Genomic DNA, 16,229 nt, shown 5'->3' with positions numbered 1-16,229 from the left:
GTAAACCTGTCAATAGTTTATTTGTTTTAAGGACCTTCAAATGATTTAAAAAATTGACTGAACTGTTCTTTTAAGCTGGTTTTTATTCTTCTGCCTTTGTCAGCTTGAATTGTAATGATAGAATGTATATTATAATAGGGGAGAATAGGAATTATCAGTTTGATGCTTGGGTAATCTTAAAGATAGAAATAATAGTTTTAAACCAATTTTAATATTTTTTTACAGAAAGACAACTGTTAAAATAAGGGAAGTAAAGTAAAATCCTTGTATATCAGCAAATTCATATTGAGTTTATATTTAACTAGCACATCCTCAGTCCAGATATGATTAACTTAAGAAAAAGAGAAAATAATGTTAAATTACCTCTGAGCCCCTCTTAAAAAGAATGAATGCAACCCTTTTTGGAAAACATAAACATCAATTTTGAAATATGTCTTTTGGCTACAGCTGGCATACTAGGAGCTTGTGTGAAATATGCTGATAAAAGCCAGAATCTTGGTGTCATTCAAATAAGTCCTCAGGCTGCCACCGACGGATCCCTTACTATTGTGTATTTAAGTGGAGACATATGCAAAGATAAACAACAGTATTCAACCCGAATAATTTTCCAGTGTGATCAAGCTATGGTAAGTTCATGTTTGGGCAGTTTTTTTCAAACTTGGCAACTTTCAAGATGTGTGATATCCCAGAATTCCAAAGCCAGCCTACTGAATTGAAGTCTATACATCTTAAACTTGCCAGGTTTAAAAACATTATGTACCGTATATGTAAAGTCTAGTACTGTGATGGTGAACCTATGGCACAGGTGCCCAAAATGGCATGCAAGCCATGTCACCTGACACGTGCGGCATCACCCATTCCTTTTCCAGGTTTCTGGCGTGCATGCACACGTCACAATCAGCTGGCTCTTGTGTGTATGGCAGTGCCAGAAACCAGAAGTGTTGGTCTTTCATTTTCCAGCATGAGCATGCACCCCGGCCAGCTTATCGGCGCATGCACATGCATGGCAGTAACTGGAAGACTTGCTTGTTGAAACCAGAAGGACTCTATCCAGTATGTGCATGCCCCCTGGGCAGTTCCTCTTCCTGGTCGCGGCCCTTTTTGGGTCTTGTGCTCCCTTTTTGGCATTCGGTGCTGAAAAGGTTTGCCATCACTGTTCTAGTATTTCAATATCTAGATGCCATAATATGATTGCGTTTTGAAACCTTGCAGGCTGGAATTGTATCTGTCATTCATATCTTTTTCCAACTTGTTTGTATTGTTGCAGCAATCTTTATCCTAGTGTGTCATGAAGCTTAGGAATTCTGTTCCTTTAAAAATATATATCAAATAATTGTGCATAGGTGCATTTTTCAAGACTTTATTTTTTTCTAACCTCAAAGGCTTTGGTTGGAAGAAGCTTGAGTGTACAGCTGCACATTATCCCTTTCCCAGATGGCTCCTTGGGAAACTGTCAAGGCTCCGTTAGAGCAGTCTTTAACACCCTTCCCCCACCCACCTCTACACCTGAAGAGAATCAGGGACTCCAAAAGTAATAACATATTGTACCTGTGTCATATGATTGTGTGTAGTTGATTTGGGTGGAATAGCTTTTATTTATTTATTTATTTATTTATTAATCATATTTATATACCGCCCTATCTCCCAAGGGACTCAGGGCGGTTTACAGGCACTAAAAACAGATAAATAGAATATAAATACAATATAAAACATTTAAAAAACTTATTCTAAAGCCCGTCCAATTAAAAATAGAAATAAAACCCAATTTAAAACCCAAAATTTAAAATCTAGCTCAGTCCTGCACAATTAAAAAAGTATGTTTTAAGCCCGCGGCGGAAGGTCCGAAAGCTGACGAAGTCCGGGGGGTAGATCGTTCCAGAGGGTGGGAGCCCCCACAGAGAAGGCCCTTCCCCTGGGCGTCGCCAGACGACATTGCCTCGCTGACGGCACCCTGAGGAGACCCTCTCTGTGAGGCGCAGGACGGTGGGAGGTATTCGGTCGCAGTAGGCGGTCCCGTAAATAACCCGGCCCAATGCCATGGAGCGCTTTAAAGGTGGTCACCAAAACCTTGAAGCGCACCCGGAAGGCCACAGGAAGCCAGTGCAGTCTGCGCAGGATAGGTGTCATATGGGAGCCACGAGGGGCTCCAGCTTCACAAACTTCCTTCTGCTTCTAAAGATGCAAAAATAAATTTAGAGGAACTAATCAGTGGATGCTTCCTATTTGAAATCACAGTTGTTAAAATAGGACCCTAAATTTAAAGTAAAAATAAAAGGATGTTTTTTCTCATTAATTAAAAATGACTATTTCATATTGAGCAGTACATACTGCTCAATTTGAACATTCATTTCCATTTTTCCACTTCAGAGAGAGCCTCAGGGGATGTGGCCAATATAAGTTGATGGGAAGTTTATTTTTTTAGGCTTAAAAGGCTTTAAGTCAAATTTGATGCACTTGCCTGACAGTTCAGCGTCTTAGCCTTCCCTCCCTCCCTCCCTACACCAAAACTTGATGGTGTGATCTACAGAGGCAGTATGGAGAAGAGTTGCAATTCAAATCACTTAATTATTTACTTAATTATTATTGTTTATTGTGCATTTGAATGAAGTTGGAGCTAAGCTAACAGAGGCAGAGGGAAGAATGAAAAAAAAATAATATAGGAAAGATTGGTAGAGACAATGTAGACAGTAGATAGATACCGTAGGTGTTTAGATATGTGTTTGAAAACGTGACTCTACTGACTCATTTGGGGCTCGCAGATCCACTTGGGATGGGTTAGTGTCTTGAAGGACCTCCCCCCTCTTTTTAACTTTTATTATTTTATTCCTGTTTTAACTACCCCCATGGGACCAAAATAGTTATATAGTTTTTATGTTTTAATTGTATAACACCCAGAATTACTGTGTGAGTAGGATGGGAAGTCTCCAAATTTGATTAAATAAATACCCTCTATCACTTCTCTAAAGAAGCCAGTGTATTATGAGAACAAAGGCTGCTTCCATAGGTTACAAAAACAGCCAGTATGTGATGATCCAGTACGGGTCTGGATGAGGAGAAACAGACTCAAGCTCAATCCCTCCAAGACGGAGCGGCTGTGGATGCCGGCACCCCGGGACAGTCAGCTGCAACCGCAGCTGACTGTTGGGGGCGAGTTATTGGCCCCAATGGAAAGGGTGCGCAACTTGGGTGTCCTCCTGGATGGATGGCTGTCGTTTGAAGACCATCTGGCGGCTGTCTCCAGGAGGGCCTTTTACCAAGTACGCTTGGTCCGCCAGTTGCGCCCCTTCCTTGACCGGGATGCCTTATGCACGGTCACTCACGCTCTTGTCATTTCTCGTTTGGATTTTTGCAATGCTCTCTACATGGGGCTGCCCTTGAAGTGCACCCGGAGGCTTCAGCTAGTTCAGAATGCAGCTGCGCGGGTAATAGAGGGAGCCATACGTTGCTCCCATGTAACACCACTCCTGCGCAGCCTGCACTGGCTTCCTGTGGTCTTTCGGGTGCGCTTTAAGATTTTGGTTACCACCTTTAAAGCGCTCCATGGCTTAGGACCCGGGTACTTACGGGACCGCCTGCTGTTATCTTATGCCTCCCACCGACCCGTACGCTCACACAGAGAGGGTCTACTCAGGGTGCTGTCCGCCAAACAATGTCGGCTGGTGGCCCCCAGGGGTAGGGCCTTCTCTGTTGGAGCTCCTACTCTTTGGAACGAACTTCCCTCTGGTTTACGCCAATTGCCTGATCTTCGGACCTTTCGCCGTGAGCTGAAAACACATTTATTTATTCAAGCGGGACTGGCTTAAAAGTTTTATTAAATTTTATTGGGGCTATGTATGAATTTTAGGGTTTTAAAATTGACTGTTTTAAATTTCGGCCATTTATATAATTATGTTTGGTTTTAAGTTTTTTGTTTTAATGTGTATATCGTATGGTTTTATTACTTGGCTGTACACCGCCCTGAGTCCTTCGAGAGAAGGGCGGTATAAAAATCAAAATAAAACTAAAACTAAACTAAACTAAATGTCTGCAAATTGAGAATCATGTCACCTCCTCCGCAATCCTTACTCTGATTCTACTGCAAATATATTTAAAAAGGGAATACAGCTAAACACATTGTCCCACAACATAGATTATATCTGTTACGTAGCAATAGTGATTAGTTCTCCTGTTGGGTTGTAAAATGATAGGTCAAAATTGAAAATCTCAGGTTCCCAGGTTTGTTGTTTGTTTTTTTGACAAATAAAATTTGTATAGAATAACTGCCAATGAATTAGAAAATGGTGATTTAGTAGCATATAGGAGAATCAGAAGTTCATTCATGAATGCATGAAACTCTCCAAACCATTCATTTTTATGTTTAGGGATCACCAGTGTTTCAATATGAAAAGGACTGTGAGTTTGTGTTTCTCTGGAGAACACTAGCAGCTTGCCCTGTGCACAGAGCAGAAGGTAAGTATGAATACTTAAAAAAGAATTTTATTCTTCAACCTGTATATCTAAAACTCGTGAATAAGTTCATATTTAATATGCCATTTGAAAGGCAGGTATTATCTTGAACTTAAATGCCCCGCCAGTTCTTTCCTAATTCGTGAATATGGCAGAAGTCTTAACTTCCAAATATTTCATATAGAAGCTTTATGATTATGCATACACATCCCATCTCCAAAATTGTTATCAAGTTACAGCTGCTAATATTAACTATTTTTTAATTTAATATAAATTAAATAAAAAGTTGTTATTGAACTAATTCTACCTTTTGCTTTTTGGAATTGGAGGCTTCAGTATTTGTTATAGGCCAGAGATGGGTTTTAGATCAGAAGAGATGGCCTCATTTTTTGTATGTGTGTGTGATGCATGTAGTATATTCAGAAAACAGGTGATGCAGGTGTTTTTGGAACAGAAGTATTGTGTAACTAAACAATTGTCTATACTGTTAGAGATGTCACATATTCATATTTTTAATTATATACTATAAAATATATAGGAAAAAGGGAGGATTTTTGAAGAAAAATGAAATACATAAAAAGTTTAATTTTTAATTCTCTTTAGAAGTGTGGAATCATTTGTTACATCTTATATATTCTTTAGTTTGCTTTTTAGTGATACACTTTGTCCATATAGTTTCAGAGTGAGAGATGAAGAAAAAAACAAGAGTAGTCATTAAGGGAAGATAATGGAAAGGAAGTTGATGGTGCACAGGCATGCAAATGTGAAATGGAGAAAGTGGGGCGGGATGCACCAGCCTTGAACTATTTACCCCATAAGATCTGCCTGTGTTTTGTGGTCAGAAATCTGAAGCAATCAAGCTGTTCCAAGTTTAATTCAGACAATCTGCGTCATACCTAGAATGGTTCAGCTATATAGGAATAGCACTTAAATTTCTCTCTCTAAGTGGTTTACAATAGTCAGCATACTGCCCCCAATAATCTGTGTCCTCATTCAATCTTGGAAGAATGAAGGGCTGAGTCAACTTTAGGATTGAACTCCAGACTGTGGGCACAGAAGCAGCCTGCAATACTGCATTCATACTGCTGCGCCACCTTGGTTCCATATTTCTTTGTGGCTTTTTTTTTTTGCTGTTGATACTTGCATTGGATAATCTATTACTGTGAAAGTAGGTTTAATGATAGTCAATTTGCTTTACAAAAATTAGTACACTGCAATTTCTGTTTAATTTGCTGAAAGAAACTTAAGTGATAACTGTATGTTATTTTACAGCATTAGATCATAATTTTTTTCCCTTGCGGTTCTGGGTTTTTTTTAAGGTGACCACTGTCAAGTGAAAGATCCAAGATATAGTTATATATATAACTTGTCACCGCTTCGTGGGAATGACATTAAAGTCAGCACCGAAGAATATGACTACTACTTTAGAATTTGTGATGGATTAACAGGATTTTGCAAACAGTCAAGCAACAGTGAAGATGTTGTGTCATCATGTCAAATTGAAAAGCAAGAGCCACAAGCTAAAAAAATAGCAGGTAAGGTCATTCTCAGATTGTTGCCTTGATTTGTTATCCAAGCAAATGTCTTCATGGAACTTTTCTTGAATCTCCATATTTGATATTACTCTAGCTAATTTGAGCCAGCAGTCCTCTGGGTATGCTAATAATTCCGTGCGATTACAGTAGGCCAACTAAGATGAAACTTTGCTGCTGATTGTTAATGTCCTTTCCCCCTGTACCCTCACAGAATTTTAAATTCATCTGAAAGCACTGTGGAATTCTTAATTTCTGTACTTTTTTATAAACATGCAAATCTATATATACAGTATATAAATGCATGTACATGTCAGTTTATGTACCTTAGGTATGCTTTTATTTGCTAATTTTTATCTTTACATCTTATGCCACTAAGTGATTTTCATTCTCTTTTTGTGTGATAAAGGTAATTAGACCACAGGCAGGGTGCCTGGACATTCTGCAGCAGAACAGGCAATGGGATGCAATCCACATTGTAAGGCTCCCCAGTGTCATTGAGATACAGATGGCTATAGAAGTGGAATAAATAAAACCCCTCCATGTGGGTACCCCCTTGTTGCAGGGATGGGTCTTGAACAAATGATATGCAGGAAGTAGTTTGCATTACTAGTCAACTTAATGTAAAGACTAGAATTGGAAGTTTTAGTAGGGTAATGTATGCTGGTGATTAAAACTGGATTGTTAAACTTCGATTCTCTTCTCCCAGAAACATAACTGTTAGTTTTTTTGATACATCTCTAAGAATCTTCTTCCAGCTAAGGACAGCTCATTCTCTCTCCGCACACATATGCTTAAAACTTTAATACATTTTCCATAGGTTTCTCTTAATATTTTAAACCCTTGTCATGGTCAGATCATTTACTCCTTCAACTAGACTTTCGAACCGCTGCACCACACCGCAGGGAGACGGAGCCAATTCGATGGTTCCGTCCCAGGCACCTGATGGACCCAGAGGGGTTTCTGATGGAGCTTGGGCCGTTTCCCGGGGAATTAGCCCACGGTTCGGCCGAAGAATTGGGAAGAGGCGGCAGCCGGGGCTTTTGACCGCGTCGTGCCTTTGCGGCCTCTGACCTGGCGCCGAACTCGACCAGCTCCTTGGTATAATGAGGAGCTGAGAGATGAAGCACCGGAAAAGACGCCTAGAGAGTGTTTGGAGGTCCAGCCACTCCGAATCCGACCGAACACTAGTAAGGTCTTATATTCAGACCTACCTAGTGGCGATAAGAACGGCAAAACATAATTATTTTTCCACTCTTATTGCATCGGCAGATAATTGCCCAGCCACCCTGTTTAGGGTGACCCGCTCCCTTCTCACGCAGGGGGCTCGGGAGGACCCCTTGAAGGGGCTGAGGATTTTTTACAGTATCTGTCTGATAAAATCGCTCGGATCCGGGACGGACTGGACGCTGATTGGGTAGATTCAGGCGGGATGACGGGGACGGGTCTTGTGGATATTACCTGGGCTGAGTTCGATCCTGTGACTATCGAGGACATGGACAGGTTGTTGGGTAGGCTGAATCCCACCACATGTTTATTGAACCCGTATCCATCCTGGTTGGTAATGGCCACACGGGAGGTTACACGAGGCTGGCTCCTGGGAATTATCAACGCTTCTTTGTTGGGGGGCATTTTCCCCACCGCCTTAAAAGAGGCGGTGGTGAGGCCCCTCCTCAAGAAGCCTTCCCTGGACCCAGCTATATTGGCAAACTATCGTCCAGTCTCCAACCTTCGCTTTTTGGCGAAGGTTGTTGAGAGTGTGGTGGCATATCAGCTTCCCCAATACCTGGAGGAAACTGTCTATCTAGAACCGTTCCAGTCCGGCTTCAGACCTGGGTACAGCACGGAGACGGCTTTGGTCGTGTTGGTGGATGATCTCTGGAGGGCTCAGGACAGGGGGTGTTCCTCTGTCCTGGTCCTTTTAGATCTCTCAGCGGCTTTTGATACCATCGACCATGGTATCCTGCTGCGACGGTTGGAGGGATTGGGGGTGGGGGGCACCGTTTATCGGTGGTTCTCCTACTATCTCTCTGACCGTTCGCAGACGGTGTAGGCAGGGGGGCAGAGATCGATCTCGAGGCGCCTCACTTGTGGGGTGCCACAGGGGTCGGTTCTCTTGCCTCTCCTGTTCAACATCTATATGAAGCCGCTGGGTGAGGTTATCTGTGGTTTCGGGGTGGAGTACCATCTGTACGCTGATGATACTCAGCTGTACATCCCCAACGAAGCCGTCAAGGTGATGGCCCGGTGTCTTAAAGCCGTGCGGGTCTGGATGGGGAAGAACAGGCTCCAGCTCAACCCCTCCAAGACAGAGTGGCTGTGGGTGCCGGCGTCCCGGTACAGTCAGTTTACGCCATCGCTGACTGTTGGGGGTGAATTACTGGCCCCCAGGGGGAGGGTGCGCAACTTGGGCGTTCTCTTGGACGATCGGCTGTCCTTAGAGGAACATCTGACGGCCGTCGCCAGGGGAGCATTTTATCAGGTTCGCCTGATTCGCCAGTTGCGTCCCTTCCTAGACCGGGACTCCTTACGCACAGTCACTCACGCCCTCGTCACTTCCCGTCTGGACTATTGCAATGCTCTCTACATGGGGCTCCCCTTGAAGAGCACCAGGAGGCTCCAGCTAGTCCAGAATGCAGCTGCGCGGGTGATAGAGGGAGCACCTCATTGCTCCCATATAACACCTATCTTGCGCGGCCTGCACTGGCTGCCGGTAGCCTTCCGGGTGCAATTCAAGGTGCTGGTTATCACTTTTAAAGCGCTCCATGGCTTAGGACCGGGCTATTTAAGAGACCGCCTTCTGCCACCGATAGCCTCCCATCGACCTGTGCGCTCCCACAGGATGGGCCTTCTCAGGGTGCCGTCGACCAAACAATGTTGGTTGGCGGCCCCCAGGGGGAGGCACCGGCCCTTTGGCGGCACCGGCCCTTTGGAATGAGCTGCCTCAGGGGTTGCGCCAACTCCCTGACCTCCGAACCTTCTAACGTGAACTTAAGACCTTATTTTATCGTGCGGGACTGGCCTAAGCGAAATTTTAAATCGAAATTTTTAATGGGTTTTATGTCGGTCTATGACCGTTTTAGTTTGATTTGGCCTATTAAATATTTGGTTTTAATTCTGCTTTTAAATTTGTTGTTTGTACTCTGTGTTGGTTTTTAATAATGCTGTAAACCGCCCTGAGTCCTTCGGGAGAAGGGCGGTATAGAAATTAAATTATAAATAAATAAAATAAATAAATAAATAAATATTTTGCCATTTACATTTCTGTAACTAGGTTTGCGGACTGAAAAACTGACATATGAAAATGGATTACTTAAGATAAACTACACTGGTGGGGACACATGTCACAATGTGTATAAGAGATCAACAGCCATATTTTTCTACTGTGATCCTAATCCTAATTTGCAGGTAAGGAGCCTTGGGGACTGTAGTCTGTTCCAGGATAATTAAATGTGGCTTGGAAGTTGTCTGAACTTGGAAAGAAAAAGAAGCTCAAGAAGATCTGTATAGAACAACTATACAAAAATTAAATGCAGTGAGAGATTAGAGTTGCATTATCCCGATAGCTGCCTGTTAGATAACATGCTTATTAAGGACAAAGGTAGATACTGAGTCCTCAGATGCAAATGAAGCTGCTAATGATTGAGGGCAATGCCTTTTTTGCATTGTATCAGAAGGGAAAATATTAAATATATGTAATTTCACCATTTAATTAATTTAATTTTAATTTTAATTAAGTTTAAAGAAAATTATATGTAGCTTTTGTCCAGGCCTAACCCTAACCCTATCCATTGCTTTGTCCTGTGCAGTGCTTCTTTTAAAGAATCACCCTGCTTGAAGGACATAAAATATATATATAAATTGTTGCCATGTCACTGTCGTTTCTTTTTCATTAATTTTGTGCTGCAGTGGCTGTCACTTGTTTATATATGTTCTGATTCTTTGATTGAAGCAAGCCTGATAAATGGCATGGAAATAAAAAAAAAATGTTGACATTGCAATAGCTTAAAGCAGGCATCTCCAACTTGCAGTCCTTCTGGGGTCACATGTGGCCCTGGACAGCTAGCAATGCAGCCCCACAAGATAATAAACTTTTACCCTTATGTGTGTTTGTATATAAATTAATTTAATTCCAATTTAATTCCTCTTAATGCGTCTCAGGCAAGGCGAAACGTTAGGCATGCCTGGTTTAAAGGAAGAGGCTGTTGTGGCCTGTCAGCCACTGGCCCCTCCAGCAACCAAATCAGAGGAGGAGGAGTGGGAGTCAGGGCACCAGCATCAAGGCAACCTGAGAGTTCCAAGGGGGAAGAGGGAATGGAGCTGGCAGAGAGTGAGAGAGAGAGAGAGAGGCAGGCAGGCAGGCAGAGGCAGAGGTGTCTGTCAGCCCTCAGGTCTGGAGGTGGCTGATGAGGAAGAGGAGGAAAAACTGGGTCCAGTGCCTGTCACACAGACACACAGAAGGCAGAGAAGAGGAAAGTAGTGGAAATCTGTAGCCCGATTCTTGGGAAGGAAGAGCCACCACTGCTAGCGAAGCCCCACCCTAGCTCTGGGGATAAAAGGCAGGGGGCAGAGATGAATAGATGTGGCAGACAATGATTCATCTTCCAGCTGGACAAACTTATTAGCCTGCATTGAGAGAGAAACTATTTGCCGGGGCTGCTGGTTCCTAATAAAGGAACCTGTTGAGTTAACTTCAGAGGGTTTGTCATGTTTGGGGAGATGGGTCAGAACAGAGGCTCTATCAAAGGATTGGTTTGTTCAGAAAGTGGAACGGAAAAGATGGATAGAATATATTCAAAACAAATATCAGACTAAAAAGTATCAAATAGCATATGAATGACTACAAAGTAATAATTGTATTTGTATACAGTTATTTCTTTTTTTTAATCTTTTTTTTATATGAAATAAGGGAGTTATGGTTCTAGGGGAGGGATGGGAGTTTATGAATAATTAGCGTATTTTAGCTTATGATTGGTAAATGCTATACCCTGTATTTGCTCTGGGAAGTCGGGGCGGGGTGGGGGGTTGGGTGAAAGTGGGGGAGGTGGAGGGAGGAGAGGATAATTATTTGTTAAAACTGTGGTAAAACTTTTTAATAAAAAAAAAGATTGGTTTGTTTGATGATAGATTGCTAAGACTTTCTATGTTTACAGTGGGAAGAGTACAGCCCACATTTCTGGCCTTGCCTCCTTTCTTCCATTCCAATGGACTTCAGTCTTGGAATTACTCCCTTGTGCAAAAGAGCTTGAGGATCCATTTCCAAATGTCCATCCATGATTTAATATTTTTAGCTTTGATGCTGATGTGGTCTAGAACATGCAACAGTTTTTTTTCCCCTTCTGTTTTCATAGCCAGTATTTCTGAAGGAAACCGAGGATTGCACCTATATGTTTGAATGGCACACTCCTTTTGCCTGCCCACCTGCCAAATCTGTTGAATGCTCCTATAAGTAAGTTGTCTTTCCCCCAGAGTGTTTTTAGGATTTTCTGTTTTATTGATCTACTATTGCTTAATCCATACCAGAAATAAGATTTGCTGTGACGTTCTGAGAATATAAGTTTTCCTCTTCTGTACCTGTAGCATTACTTGTACATGAGCAGCATTTGAGTGCTGTCGAGGTAAAATTGTGTGGTCTAACTCAAACAAAAGAGGAATTAATTAAAGTAGTAATGTTGAAAAAAGGGATGTGGTGGCTTAGTGGCTAAGACGCTGAGCTTGTCGATCAAAAGATCGGTAGTTCAGCGGTTCGAATCCCTAGTGCTGTGTAATGGGGTGAGCTCCCATTACTTGTCCCAGCTTCTGCCAACCTAGCAGTTTCGAAAGCACGTAAAAATGCAAGTAGAAAAAATAGGGACCACCTTTGGTGGGAAAGTAACAGCGTTCCGTGCGCCTTTGGTGTTGAGTCATGGCGGCCACATGACCACAGAGACGTCTTTGGAAAGCGCTGGCTCTTTGGCTTTGAAACGGAGATGAGCACCGCCCCCTAGAATCAGCAACGACTAGCACGTATGTGCGAGGGGAACCTTTACCTTTACCTTATATCTTGAATATATTTACTCTGTTCATTAAATTTTTTTTCTTGTTTTGTAGAGATAGTGCTGGCAATTCCTATGATCTCTCTCCTCTGACCCAACAAAAGAAAAACTGGGAGGCTATTTCAAAGGCTAGCTCTTCACAGAAATACTACATCAATGTTTGTAGATCGTTAGTACCTCATGTGGGAGGTGGTAAGTATTCGGAGAAGTGTATGCTATTTACTCAGACGTTTTATAGGAGGTTTTGGAGAAAATTTTGTATGTGCCACCAGATTCTGAACAAAATAATTCAGTATCTTTGTGGTGAGTCATTTTGCTCAAGTTAAATCTAGCCTTTTATGCCTGATTTGCCATCTATCTGTTGGTAAATTCCCATCTGTGTAAATGAATTAAATTTCATTATCAGTTATACAAATCTGGACAATGAAACAATAGCCAGCAGACTGTAAGCTTGGTGCCACGCTATTGGGTCAAGCTAGGACTTAACTGGGGGAGCTGAGACTGGGATGGGATGGCTGCAGCTTTCTCCGATGGCGACATCTTTGTGCCAGTTGCTGGGGCAGCTGATGCTCCCAGAGCCGTGACGCCCCAAGAAGCCCCTGAGTTGAGTGGCTCTGGGGCTCTTTGCTGAACCACAAGGCAGAATGCAGGGAAGCCAGAAGGGCAAAGATGGGAGAAATGGTTGAAGGGAAGTCATTCCCTTACCTTGGAAAAATTGAGGCTTAGGACTGGGTGGGACCAAGCCTAGAATGGTTTGGATATGGTGAGTCCTTGGCTAATGATGCCAATGGGGGGCGGGGAGTGTAGGGCGTAGGAGGACATTGCTGTTGCTATTTGATGTAGTCATGTGACATTGCATTTTATGACTTAGCGATCTAAATTCTGGTCCAAATTACTAGTGTAACTTGAGGATTTACCTGTATCCCGAATATGTATTAAGGGAAGTTGGAATGGAAAAAGAAGAACATGGTTTTAAAACTGAATGAAGAAACATCACTAGCTTGCAGTATGCTGATGACATTGCCTTGATAACTGAAAATGCAAAGGATTTGTAAGCTCTAGTAATAAAAGTTAAAAAGCAAAGAGAAAAAATTGATTAAATTAAACATAAAGATATTTATTTATTTATTTATTTTATTTGATTTTTATACCGCCCTTCTCCCGAAGGACTCAGGGCGGTGTACAGGCAACAATAAAATACAAACACCACAATATACAATTTAAAATACGAGTTAAAAAACTTATTATAATAGCCTAGAACTTTAAAATTTATAAAACCAAACCCCATTTAAAATTAGTAGAAAATCTAAAATCGATAAAATTTATGTAATTTAAAATTTAAAATTTAAGCCAGCCCCGCGCGAATAAAAAGGTATGTCTTCAGTTCGCGGCGGAAAGTCCGAAGGTCAGGTATTTGACGTAAGCCTGGGGACAGCTCGTTCCAAAGTGTGGGAGCCCCCACAGAGAAGGCCCTTCCTCTGGGGGCCGCCAGCCGACATTGTTTGGCGGACGGCACCCTGAGAAGTCCCTCTGTGAGAGCGTAGGGGACGGTGGGAGGCATATGGTAACAGCAGGTGGTGCCGTAAGTACCCAGGCCCTAAGCCATGGAGCGCTTTAAAGGTCATAACCAACACCTTAAAGTGCACTGGGAAGGCCAGAGGTAGCCAGTGCAGTCTGTGCAGGAGCGGTGTTACGTGGGAGCTAGGCGAACCCCCCTCTATCACCCGCGCAGCTGCATTCTGGACTAACTGAAGCCTCCGAGTGCACTTCAAGGGGAGCCCCATGTAGAGAGCATTACAATAATCCAAGCGAGAGGTAACGAGCGCGTGAGTGACTGTGCACAAGGCATCCCGATCAAGGAAGGGGCGCAACTGCCGAACCAGGCGGACCTGGTGGAAGGCCCTCCTGGAGACGGCCGTCAAATGATCTTCAAACGACAGCCGATCATCCAGGAGGACACCTAAGTTGCGCACCCTATCCTTTGGGGCCAATAACTCGCCTCCAACAGTCAACCGCGGCTGCAGTTGACTGAATCGGGATGCCAGCATCCACAGCCACTCCGTCTTGGAGGGATTAAGCTTGAGCCTGTTTCTCCCCATCCAGACCCGTACGGCTTCCAAACACCGGGACAGCACTTCAACAACTTCATTGGGGTGGCCCGGGGTGGAAAAGTACAGCTGGGTGTCATCAGCGTACTGTTGGTATCTCACCCCGAAGCCACTGATGATCTCACCCAACGGCTTCATATAGATGTTGAACAGCAGGGGCGAGAGAATCGACCCCTGCGGGACCCCACAAGTGAGGCACCTCGCGGCCGACCTCTGTCCCCCTGTCAACACCGTCTGCGACCGGTCGGAGAGATAGGAGGAGAACCACCGATACACGGTGCCTCCCACTCCCAGTCCCCCCAACTGGCGCAGCAAGATACCATGGTCGATGGTATCAAAAGCCGCTGAGAGATCTAATAGGACCAGGGCAGAGGAGTACCCCCTGTCCCTGGCCCGCCAGAGATCATCCACCAATGCGACCAAAGCTGTCTCCGTGCTGTATCCGGGTCGAAAGCCGGACTGGAACGGGTCTAGATAGACGGCTTCATCCAGGTATTGGGGTAGCTGTCACGCCACAGCATTTCTACAACCTTCGCAAGAAAGCGAGGTTTGGAGACTGGACGATAGTTACCCAAAATAGCTGGGTCCAGGGAGGGCTTCTTGAGGAGGGGTCTCACCACCGCCTCTTTCAAGGCGGCAGGGAAAACCCCTTCCAACAAAGAAGCGTTGATAATCCTCTGGAGCCAGCCTCGTGTCACCTCCTGGGTGGCCAGTACCAGCCAGGAAGGACACGGGTCCAGTAAACATGTTGTGGCGTGGAGCCTCCCAACAACCTGTCCACGTCCTCGGGAGCCACAGGGTCAAACTCATCCCAAACCGGCTCAACAAGACGTGTCTCCTCTCCCTCGCTTGGATCATCCCAATTTCGGTCCAGACCGTCCTGGAGCTGAGCGATTTTATCGTATAGATAACCACTAAACTCCTCGGCACGTCCCTGCAAAGGGTCATCCCGCACCTCCTGATGAAGGAGGGAGCGGGTCACCCGAAACAGGGCGGCCGGGCAGTTATCTGCCGACGCAATGAGAGTGGAGGCGTAGGAACGCCTCGCCTCCCTCATTGCCACCAGGTAGGTCCTAGAATAGGACCTAACTAGTGTCCGATCAGCTTCGGAACGACTGGACCTCCAGGTGCTCTCTAGGCGTCTTCTCCGGCGTTTCATCTCCCTCAGCCCCTCAGAGAACCAAGGGGCCGGACGAGATAGAACATTAAATGCTAACAAATAGAACAACTAGCTTTAAAATTAGTAATAAAGATACTGATGTGGTGGATAACTTCTGCTTTTAGGTTCAGCCATCAACAGGCAAGGAACAAGCAGTCAAGAAATACATCATATAGTATTTGGTACAGTAGCCATGAAGATTCTAGAAAAGACATAACTTTGTTTAAATTTATTGGCTACTCAACTACTTACCATTCACATGTGATGAATTGTGCAAGCCAGGGAGATGGGTGGGTGGATGGGGACTGCTACAGTTTCCCTGCAGTTGGTTGTAACAGCAAATGACCACCAGGATGCTGCAATGGAACCAGGTCATAAGTAGATTTTGAAGGGTTCTCCGTAATTGCAAACAGTCTCTGAGCAATGACTTCATCTGTATAACATCTTATCTATAAAAAGGATTGTCTCATTTTGAAGTTACCTTTATTTTTTTGCCAGATCTAGATTTTTTTTTAAAAGAATGCTATTTCCTTAATGTACCCTTTCTGTGTGTATATTTATCCATACTAAATTACTTTGGTTTTCTTACTGGGTTGTTTTTGTTCTGTTTTGTTCCATATTTAGATTTTTGTCCCCCAGATGCTGCAGCCTGCCTAATGAATGGTTCTAAGTATATAAGCTTAGGTGAAGTGGCTGAGGGGCTGAGATGGGAAAATGGTATTTTTGTTCTTAAATATATAAATGGTGAGAAGTGTGAAGACCATATCCGGAACAAATCTGCAATCATCCATTTCAAATGTGATGAAAAGAAAGATGTAAGTATGTTTCATTTATTGAGGGCTTGATGAAAACATTTCATAGGCTCCTATGAAAATAATGGTCATAGAATTAGAATCCTAATTCTTATTGGGATCTCATTTTCATAAATTTGCCTCTACATGGAATAAAA

The 16,229-nt window shown here is 43.6% G+C and overlaps 1 protein-coding gene across 1 annotated transcript in view; it reads left to right on the top strand.

Annotated features, from left to right (window-relative positions):
* The window catches only part of IGF2R (insulin like growth factor 2 receptor), a 96,901-nt gene that overhangs the window by 52,895 nt on the left and 27,777 nt on the right, over positions 1 to 16,229 (top strand). The window contains exons 25-31 of the mRNA XM_058168333.1: positions 448 to 626; positions 4,362 to 4,449; positions 5,766 to 5,981; positions 9,253 to 9,386; positions 11,330 to 11,427; positions 12,069 to 12,205; positions 15,905 to 16,095. Coding sequence (XP_058024316.1) covers positions 448 to 626; positions 4,362 to 4,449; positions 5,766 to 5,981; positions 9,253 to 9,386; positions 11,330 to 11,427; positions 12,069 to 12,205; positions 15,905 to 16,095 — 1,043 coding nt within the window. The remainder of the gene's footprint in view (positions 1 to 447; positions 627 to 4,361; positions 4,450 to 5,765; positions 5,982 to 9,252; positions 9,387 to 11,329; positions 11,428 to 12,068; positions 12,206 to 15,904; positions 16,096 to 16,229) is intronic.

This window comes from Ahaetulla prasina, chromosome 1, assembly GCF_028640845.1.
Source record: "Ahaetulla prasina isolate Xishuangbanna chromosome 1, ASM2864084v1, whole genome shotgun sequence".
NCBI lineage: Eukaryota > Metazoa > Chordata > Lepidosauria > Squamata > Colubridae > Ahaetulla > Ahaetulla prasina.
This window is presented reverse-complemented; position numbering and strand designations above follow the sequence as displayed.